This window comes from Centruroides sculpturatus, unplaced genomic scaffold, assembly GCF_000671375.1.
Source record: "Centruroides sculpturatus isolate CEXI.00-Female unplaced genomic scaffold, Cexi_2.0 scaffold1729, whole genome shotgun sequence".
Taxonomy (NCBI): Eukaryota; Metazoa; Arthropoda; class Arachnida; order Scorpiones; family Buthidae; genus Centruroides; species Centruroides sculpturatus.
In genome coordinates, this window is record NW_019386170.1 from 19515 (window position 1) to 30726 (window position 11212).

Sequence of the window (11212 nt, forward strand, 5' to 3'; positions counted from 1 at the left end):
AAACTTAGACACGCGACCTAGTAGGGCTACAAAAACAATAACTGCCTCTCTCCACACTAAAGAACAATCTGAGGGGGCTGGGGCACACACGCTGTCCCTCTGTACCCCAAGGTAATTGGAGACGAAGAACCGAACATGGATGAAATAACAACAAAAATTATCGAGGAAGTCCGACCTGAACATCTACAAATAAAGGTCAAAGCAATACGTAAAGTCAAGGCAAATGGAGTGTGTGTCCGTGTCGGAAATGAACAAGATGAGAAAAAATCAAGGAGGCTATAGATGCAATACCAGAACTTCAAAGCACAATCCAATGCAAATTATCTAAGGGGAGAAGACCCAGGGTTATTCTCCTCAATGTCACAAAATACATCGAGGAAGAAGACATAATTAAAGTCATGACAGAATAGAACAAGATTTGGGGAGACATTAATCCAGAGGAAGTGATCTCATCCTGCAAAATGAGCATCATTTTCAATCATGGCAAAATCGAAGAAAACTGTAAAAAACTAGTCCTATCGGTAACTCCCAAAATAAGGAACACCCTAATTCAACACCGTCATATTTCTATGTCCTGGTGAACAATATACGTTGACGACTTTATCCCTGTAGTCCGTTGCTACCAGTGCTGCAGATTTGATCATTTCGCACGGGAATGCCCCACCGACCGTAGATGCAGCCACTGCACCTAGAAGCACTCGTACAAAGAATGTGACCACCGGCACAAAACGGCACAAAACCCTGCCACTTGTATAAACTGTAAGCAAGCAAATGAAAGCCTTCCAGAGGGCAAAAAATATTTCGTTCATCATAAAGCATTCAGCAAGAACTGCCCCATTCTACAAAAAATGAAACAACAGATCATAAATCGAACCAACTATGGCTTGTAGTCAACCAGCAAATACAACACAGGACACTAACACCGATGGCCAACAGGCCAGGAATGCTACCAGAAACAACCAAAGCCACTCAATGACCACAATTAAGCTCCTACAGTTAAATGCTCAAAAAAGTAAGGCAGCCTGCTTACTTCTCATCAAGACAGCGAGTGACATTATAACAATCTAGGAGCCTTATACAATCGGCAACAAGATAGTTCGGTTCAGCAACTGGCGGGTACTCATGGGCCAAACCAATTCCAGACCTAAATGTGGAATTATTGTGTGCAACCCTGACCTGGACATTGCCCTCATTCCACAACTGTGTTCAAATAGGATCTGTGCAGCCGTCATGCAACAACCCACGCCGATTTATATTATATGTGCCTACTTCCCTCCAGACGATGAAGACGAAACATGCATAAATAAGTTGGCAAACGCTATTCAGAAAACTAACAGCAACCAGATCATAATCTCTTGCGATCTCAATGCCAAATCGCCGATCTGGTTTCATACTCGGGAGGATAAGAGGGGAAGGCTGGTTGCCGACCTAATGAACTTGCACGACCTAATTTCTACTAACATGACCACCCTCTCGACATTTTATACTCCGCACGCGGAAGGTTGGACTGACGTGTGCTTGGTGTCAAACGAACTCAGCCATCGCATCACGAACTGTGAAACCATGCTGGTCCTATCGGTCAGCGATCACAAGTTCATAGTTACACATATCTCAGATATCTTGACCTCCCTCCACTTAAAAACTCAACAAGTCAGTCGGACCAACTGTGAGTTGTGTAGGGAACTTTTTGGGCAGCAGTGGAAAATTACAACTTTCCCTCTGTCAACAAGTAGGAGGAATTGGACAAATATGCCAATTACATAACCAATGCAATATACTTTGCAGCAAAGCAAGCAATCATAACCAAAAGGACCAAGAAAAACGAAACATATTGGTGGACAAAAGAACTAACACCTTAAAAAGAAGGGTCACCAAGCTTTGAAGAAAACTGAACAGGTGTAACAACGAGCAAGAAAGAAACACACTACGAATGAAATACCAAATAGCTATCAAAGTCTATAAAAAACAAATAAATAAAACCAGGACTAAGGCCTGAAAAGCATTCTGTAGCAAGAACACTACCAAGGGCGCATGGGACACCCCGACAAAAACGAAATCCCCCGACATCACAACTAACATTAAAGAAATCCTGGATGACAACTTTCCAAAAGACTTTCTCGAGGAAGACTTGCCAACAAAGAGCAGAATTCGCAATGAGTGCAAGAACTTACCTAACAAAGCCAATGATCAATTATTCTCCTTCCAAGAAGTTGAGAGAGCGGCCAGGTCCCTGACTAGCAGGAAGGCTCCAGGTTTGGATGGAGTTACGCCAGAGATGACAAAAGAGGCGTTTAAAGAAATTCCGATTGCCCTGGTACACCAGGGCAATCGGAATTTGTTCTTTTGTTACCACTATATAATTACAATTTGTTTAATGTATATATAATCCTATACTCACAATATATTCAAATTTTATTACTGTGATCATACAAACAATTATTAGTTTTCTGATTTATGTTTTCTCATATATAAATATTTTGTAGCTCAATACAATCTGTAACACTATTGATTTGTTGTTTCCTCATTTTCTGGTGATGCTCACTGCAGTACCAGAACATGTATAAAATTATACCATAATAAACAATGATTGATTGATTGATTGCCCTGGTACACCTGTTTAACACATGCTTAGAAACAGGTTTATTCCCCAGCAAATGGAAAAAGGGAAACATTAAATTAATACCGAAAGAGGACACACCAACCAGACCAAACCATTACAGGCCAATTAGGCTACTCCCAGTTATGGAGAATGTCCTGGATGGTCTTATAATCGGAAGAATAAACTGGCACATCCATCATAACAACCTCCAGAGCCCAAACCAATACGGATTTCGGCAGGGCAAATCCACAACAGATGCAATTCTGAACGTAAAATCATTTGTTATAAAGGCATGGAGTCAAAACAATCACGCATTAGTAGTAAGCATCAACTACCGGAAATCATTCGACCATCTCTAGTGGCTGAGTGTAATCAAAAGGCTAAAAGACACTAATTGCCCACGGAACATTCTAAAGCTCACTGATAGCTACTTATCCAACAGAAGCGTGACCTTCCAATCGAACACCATCAACATTCAGAAGCACATCAACATAGGTTGTCCACAAGGATCCAGATGAGGGCCTGGTCTGTGGAACCTCGTCTTTGATGACCATCTAAATTCCTTTAATAACACCGGAAAAGCCGCCATCCAAGCCTTTGCTGACGACCTAATGTTGGTGGTAGCTCCTAAAAACTGTGATAAACTGGCAGAAGACACGAACACCCATTTAAAAAATATCCACGAGTGGAGCAGTAGGAACAAGCTCCCAATAAATTATGAGAAGTGCCGAGCCTTAATCTGCACGAGACGCAATAATCGCGGTAGACTTCAACGAGCGCCAAGCATTTATATAGCGTCAAATAAAGTCAAAGTCATCAGTGAACTGAAACATTTTGGTGTCTACTTTGATGAGAAATTTAACTGGGACTACCATGTCAAAATGCTCTGCCAGCGCTTTACCCAAAAGGCAAATACACTATAATGGATCACAGGTAAGTACTGGGGTCTAAATTACAAGAACACCAAAACCATTTATAAGGCCGCCATGGAACCGGCCCTTCTTTACGCAGTACCGGTCTGGTACGAGACAGTCTACAACATTCATGCCAGAAAGCAACTCCTTTCAATTCAACGAAGGTTTGCCATCCAAATCTGCCGTTCCTATCGCACTGCTCCAACAAGTGCACTCCTTGTCTTGGCCGGCATAACGCCAATCCACATTCAGGCTAAAACCACCGCCTGGTATTTGCTTATTTAATTAAATTAAATTAAATTAAATTCTTTTATTAAACACCCTGTAGGTGCATTCTCAGAACCGTTTAATACATAGCTGAGAGATATATGCACATTATTTATCGAAATATATTTCGCAGATGAAGAAACCGCTTAACATTTTGTAAGTAAACAAAAGACGGCGAAGTAGTACATTATTAGTATAAAAGTTACATATCGATATCACAGTAGTGAATTAAGATTGTAATACAAGTTTTTGGTGTACCATAGTAGATATATACTTACAATCTGTCATGCAGATTGTTTAACAATATTAATATAAAGGGAATACATAAAGAAAATAAAAAACATAAAGATAAAATAAAGTTAAATTAAGATTAACAAAATCTAAATTAAAACTAAACTTATGACTATCTTAAAACTAAACTTATGACTATCTTAAAACTAAACTTATGACTATCTTAAAACTAAACTTATACTATTTGACAATTTGTTGAGCGTGTTGTATTCATATTGTATTACAGGTGGAAACCCTTCAAATTTCATGAAGTCGAGTTGTTTATTGCACAATTTATTTTGATGTTGAGTTTTGTCAAAGATCATCAATGATGAAGCCATTAATAGTTTATGACAGATGTTAGGGTAACACAGACTGTCGACCATCTAAAGTTTATGGAGCGAAGTCGTATGTTGCACAATGTCTTCCCAATGAGATGGCGTATTCTTGTCTAATCACATCATGATGGACCATATGTAATTGATGATACAAGGACACAAGGCTCTATTAAAGTTACTTGCCTGCAGCGCAAACACTTGTAGTATAGTCACACGTCTGCAGCACAAATAATATATCCAGGATATGCATAATCCATACTGAAGCACTTTATTTTGCACCACAGTTGTACAATTAAGTCATATGTCTGTAGCATTGAGTTATGAAGATAACTGACACGTTGACGAAACGCAAGGGTCACAAATGAGGTATAGTGATCATAGTATATTGAATGTGAATAATAATCACATATTTATTAGAGCGTTTATATGGTAAAAGACCAGTTTTATTTCTGTCAATTATCTCTGTCAAAATTTTAACAGTTATATCTCTGTCAAAATATCTGTGAATTATCCTGGCAAATCAGCAAAGTGAGCAAATGAAGAAATAAAGTCATTAGCGATTGACAACAGGAAATGTAAGAGAATTAATTTCAAAACCATGTCAAATATAGCAATTTCGACAGTAAAATAGGGCTCTCACGACCATTTGCTTATTTCCAGGGGTCAAACTCCCGGGCAGGACAACAACATCTATAACAAGGTTAAGGAAATGATCACTAGGAGCCTGTCAAACATCATGGCCGACATTCAGGCAAACGGCCTAGATGGTACAAATCAAAACAAAGTAGACTCAAACCACCCTTACGAGACACAAGGGTACACTGTATGTCTCGATCCCGAGGAAAACCACACCTGGGCAACATGGTGCATCTATACGGATGGTTCAATAGGTGAGGAAGATACGGGAGCAGGAGTCGCAATAANAATTATCCTGGCAAATCAGCAAAGTGAGCAAATGAAGAAATAAAGTCATTAGCGATTGACAACAGGAAATGTAAGAGAATTAATTTCAAAACCATGTCAAATATAGCAATTTCGACAGTAAAATAGGGCTCTCACGACCATTTGCTTATTTCCAGGGGTCAAACTCCCGGGCAGGACAACAACATCTATAACAAGGTTAAGGAAATGATCACTAGGAGCCTGTCAAACATCATGGCCGACATTCAGGCAAACGGCCTAGATGGTACAAATCAAAACAAAGTAGACTCAAACCACCCTTACGAGACACAAGGGTACACTGTATGTCTCGATCCCGAGGAAAACCACACCTGGGCAACATGGTGCATCTATACGGATGGTTCAATAGGTGAGGAAGATACGGGAGCAGGAGTCGCAATAATGGATAACAAAAACAAGATTAAATATCAGACGTATTCCAAAATGGCGGCCCACTGCACGAATGTCTAAGCTGAGTTATGGGCGATACTCAAAGCCATCAACCACATTACAGACAATATTCACAAGTACAAAGGCACTGTATGCCTTTACACAGACAGTAGAACGGCCCTTAGTATCCTCACGAATGGCAAGAGGCGCATCGGCCTTTCTGCCAATCTTATCTCTAAAGCCAACAACCTCAGCAAGATCAGAAAACTCCACTTCAATTGGATCCCTGGGCATACGGGGCAAGCTGGTAATGAACTAGCGGAAAAACTAGCTAAGAGGGCTTGAATCCTGAACAGGGAACCATCCTACAAGAAATTTCCTCATTCATGGTTAAAAAACCAGCTTACCAACTTAGCTCTCAACGAGTGGCAACGCGAATGGGAAAATGCAGACACAAGTAAGAAAACTTACGTCTTCATTCCATCTATTACTCACGGTGTCAAGGCCACACACTACACTTCAAATGCCGAGACTAACCAAATTTTGACCGAGCACGGCAACTTTCATGCCTATCTCAACCGTTTCGGTAAAATGGACAACAACCTCTGAAACTGTGATGAGTCTAGTGAGGCCACAGCGGAACACTTCCTCTACACATGCTCAAAATACGACGACGACAGACTCCCATTCATAGGCGAATGCCTTATGGAAGGACAGAACTGGCCACCAAACCCAGCGGAAGTATTTAGCAACAAAAAGCTGTGGAGAAGGCAAACGCAATTTGTGTATAAAACAAAGACTCTAAGCACCAATGGCTTCAGTAGAGAGACCACCAGTTTTACCAACTAACTAGCTACAGCCTAAAGCAGTGGTTCCCAACCTTTTTTCATTAGTGTACCCCGTGACATGCCATATCTCTAGATTGTACCCCTCATTTAAGAAATTTAGTGAGTAACCGTATTGTTAAATTTACATATTGTAACTTTAAATTAAAGAAAAAAAAACTAAAAGAAAGAATGTATAATAAAGTTGTGATTGTTGCAAGGAACATTATTTATCTAATAATTTTTTAATACTATTAGTTTGTGATACATAATATATTATTTTTTCTTCCATAATAACTAACTTTTTTCTGTACCCCTAAACAACCTATCGCGTACCCCTAGGGGTACGCGTACCACAGGTTGGGAATCGCTGGCCTAAAGATACGCTTTTCGTGGAACAGGAGATGAGGAAACGGGTAAAATAATTATGGTAAATGTACGTTATATAACACTCCTGTTAACACCGGCAGTGCTGTGTAATGTATTGTAACACTGTTTTTTTTCTGCTGGTATCGGTTGGGCCACCATCTTAGTCAGGTACATTTTGTTGTACACCAGCTGCCAATTCTGTTTAATTTTGTTTGGAATGGTAATCCATTTATGCAAATTGGTGTTTATTTTCTATTGGCCTCCCACTCTCCTCAAAAACGCTACAAATGCGTTAATGTACTTTTTATCTTTGAAGTTTGTACTGTCTTGTATCAATTACAACTGTTTCCTTCTTAGTTCCTCGTCATCATTGTCATTGGTAACCCTTCGGTTTCTGGGTTGCACGTTCCGATTCTGTAAATCAGCTTCTTCCTGCTGCTTTGTAATTATCAAAGTCTTCAATGTTTGTATTCTATGACAACCACTTAAAATATTATGTAAATATATTGTAATCTTATGGTTTTATTTCAATGAATGTGATACAGGCACCTATGGGTCCTCCCATGCCTTTCTCTCAAACTTTACTATTACCCTTTCTGTTCACACTTTGACCTCTTGCTTTCTTCTTCTTTCCATTTTCAAATAGGGCAAGGTCCGTAACCACGAACGGACAGCTCTCTTATCTCTTTATCTTGGTGTTTAACTTGGTAGAAACGAATTTTACTTTTTATTTTTTTAATTTTGAACGCCAATATCGAGTAAAATATTCATTAAGACATATGACACATGATTCCTTTTTATGTTTTCACCCTGTCGACCTTTAATTAAAACTCAAAATTTAATAATATTAATACTCCTTTATACGCAAGCTACAGTGTCACATTTCGTTTCTTAATCTTTAACCGTTGTGAGATATTGTTTAATATATCAGAACAGAACATAAAGAAATCAAACAAATTAGACGCCAACACACACGCGAGCGAATTTTTCCTTTTATATTGACTTTTTAAGGGATTCGGGACGTCTCCAAACGTATAGATTTGCAAAAGAAACATGAAGGGTCAAATTTGACACGATTTCAATACTTTTCCTTTGTACATACATGACAAGCTGGAAAGTAAACAAAGAGTCGAAAGTCGGCGGATTTTTTGACGACTCCGACTCCGACTCCACAGCTCTGTTTACCACAATTTATAATTTATTTAATTTCAAGTGTGCTTTCTATCTTAAATTAATAGTGGATTGCTTCTGAAAATTGTAATTTTTAAGCGCGTATTTGAAGAAATTACATTAGAGATTAACCGAAATATATGTGTTGCTTAGAAACAAAATGCAACAAAAAAATTATAATTTTCGTGTATAGTTTCAGAAATAAATTAAAAATAAAGTTTTTTAAAAATATCTTTATTAAGTGCTTGCTAAAGATNGGGAATCGCTGGCCTAAAGATACGCTTTTCGTGGAACAGGAGATGAGGAAACGGGTAAAATAATTATGGTAAATGTACGTTATATAACACTCCTGTTAACACCGGCAGTGCTGTGTAATGTATTGTAACACTGTTTTTTTTCTGCTGGTATCGGTTGGGCCACCATCTTAGTCAGGTACATTTTGTTGTACACCAGCTGCCAATTCTGTTTAATTTTGTTTGGAATGGTAATCCATTTATGCAAATTGGTGTTTATTTTCTATTGGCCTCCCACTCTCCTCAAAAACGCTACAAATGCGTTAATGTACTTTTTATCTTTGAAGTTTGTACTGTCTTGTATCAATTACAACTGTTTCCTTCTTAGTTCCTCGTCATCATTGTCATTGGTAACCCTTCGGTTTCTGGGTTGCACGTTCCGATTCTGTAAATCAGCTTCTTCCTGCTGCTTTGTAATTATCAAAGTCTTCAATGTTTGTATTCTATGACAACCACTTAAAATATTATGTAAATATATTGTAATCTTATGGTTTTATTTCAATGAATGTGATACAGGCACCTATGGGTCCTCCCATGCCTTTCTCTCAAACTTTACTATTACCCTTTCTGTTCACACTTTGACCTCTTGCTTTCTTCTTCTTTCCATTTTCAAATAGGGCAAAGTCCGTAACCACGAACGGACAGCTCTCTTATCTCTTTATCTTAGTGTTTAACTTGGTAGAAACGAATTTTACTTTTTATTTTTTTAATTTTGAACGCCAATATCGAGTAAAATATTCATTAAGACATATGACACATGATTCCTTTTTATGTTTTCACCCTGTCGACCTTTAATTAAAACTCAAAATTTAATAATATTAATACTCCTTTATACGCAAGCTACAGTGTCACATTTCGTTTCTTAATCTTTAACCGTTGTGAGATATTGTTTAATATATCAGAACAGAACATAAAGAAATCAAACAAATTAGACGCCAACACACACGCGAGCGAATTTTTCCTTTTATATTGACTTTTTAAGGGATTCGGGACGTCTCCAAACGTATAGATTTGCAAAAGAAACATGAAGGGTCAAATTTGACACGATTTCAATACTTTTCCTTTGTACATACATGACAAGCTGGAAAGTAAACAAAGAGTCGAAAGTCGGCGGATTTTTTGACGACTCCGACTCCGACTCCACAGCTCTGTTTACCACAATTTATAATTTATTTAATTTCAAGTGTGCTTTCTATCTTAAATTAATAGTGGATTGCTTCTGAAAATTGTAATTTTTAAGCGCGTATTTGAAGAAATTACATTAGAGATTAACCGAAATATATGTGTTGCTTAGAAACAAAATGCAACAAAAAAATTATAATTTTCGTGTATAGTTTCAGAAATAAATTAAAAATAAAGTTTTTTAAAAATATCTTTATTAAGTGCTTGCTAAAGATATTTTACTAATTTTATTTTAGTTTTATTTTAATACGTTTCAGTTTTAACTATTTGCAGATTATTTGATATTGTTCATATAAGTTATCGCTTTTATTTTTATAATATGAATTTCATTATAGGACTACAGCTTTTATAATTTTAATTTTATTAACTAAATTTTATTAACTTATAAATTTCTTATGGAAACGGTCAAGTTTCAATCGGCTATTTTTTCAGTTTATCATTAAACTGCTTACAAAATATGGCAAATTTGCATTTAACATTTAAACCTAATCATTATTATTTTGTCAGAAATAAAAATTATAATCGCGTAGAAATCTTTTGCTGCTATACAATTCATTTTTTATCGATGTTTCATAATTCATTCTGGCTGCAGACGAGCAAATCGAAAAGAACACATTTGGATTAGCATTTCACGTGGGGTGGACAGAGCTGCTCGGCGGTTAACTTATTACAAGTCGAACACACATTTTATTGATTGCTGATTTAACGGTTCATATTCTCTAACACGCGTGTTACACCTGTATGTAATACGAGGTATATACAATGCAATTCTCATAAATTAGCATAAATAATCACATATACCTAAAACCAAAAGTATTCAATATTATCTCGTTACTCGAAATTTGAGAATTTTATTTCTTAGTTCCCATTTGTATTCTTCTGTAAAGGGTAGTGGCGATTTGGCCACTTCTAGAGTGTGCAAGTTTCTTGCTAACAACGTTGCCTGATTGGAAACGTTGACAGGATACAGTGTTATATAATGAAGCAAAATGTGCTAACCGTTACACATAACTGAATTGTGTCGTGTATTTATATTTCTAAGAAAGCATAACTTTTCTATAGCTACAGGGTAAGAGGAAAACAGTGAAAAGTTTTTCAGCTTAGAACGATTCAATTAATGACTCTTGCGTGAATCTATATACTAAAAATTCTGACAGATGCCAAAAAATAGAGAAGAATAAAAGTAATTTAGATAAAGTTTTTTCTGTTTTCTTCTTCATTAAAATAATGTTTTCTGACTTTTCGTATAGAAAAACTAAATCATTTCATAAATGTAACAGGGGAAAAGCAGCATTTCATAGTCGAGGTTGATTGTATATTATTTTCGTGAACTTTGGTGATAAATGTACATTCTAACCTTAAGCACCTATTTAAAAATTTAACCTTAGACAGTGTGTATAGACAAAACTATGTAAAAGTCCAACACGGTAACAGAAATTTAATTCCTATTTACAGTGATTGACTTCCATCGAATTACTATGTTAGTTTAGTCTTTGGGAGAACAAATATCACCGAATGCTTCTATTTTCATTGCCGGCTGTCCACTCATTCTCAAGATATATAAGTTGAAAAGGTAGACGTTGCTGTGTTATTGATTCACCCCCGTATTCACCAACACGAGTTAGAGTTAGGGTTAACTCTCGAGTTATTGGTAAAT

At 37.1% G+C, this 11212-nt stretch overlaps 1 protein-coding gene across 1 annotated transcript; it reads left to right on the forward strand.

Moving 5' to 3' along the window:
• Window positions 1-1122: 1122 nt before the first annotated feature.
• Window positions 1123-1764, forward strand: LOC111613894. The gene has a single exon (XM_023355249.1). The coding sequence runs from the start codon at window positions 1123-1125 to the stop codon at window positions 1762-1764; it is 642 nt and encodes a 213-aa protein (XP_023211017.1).
• Window positions 1765-11212: the final 9448 nt, after the last annotated feature.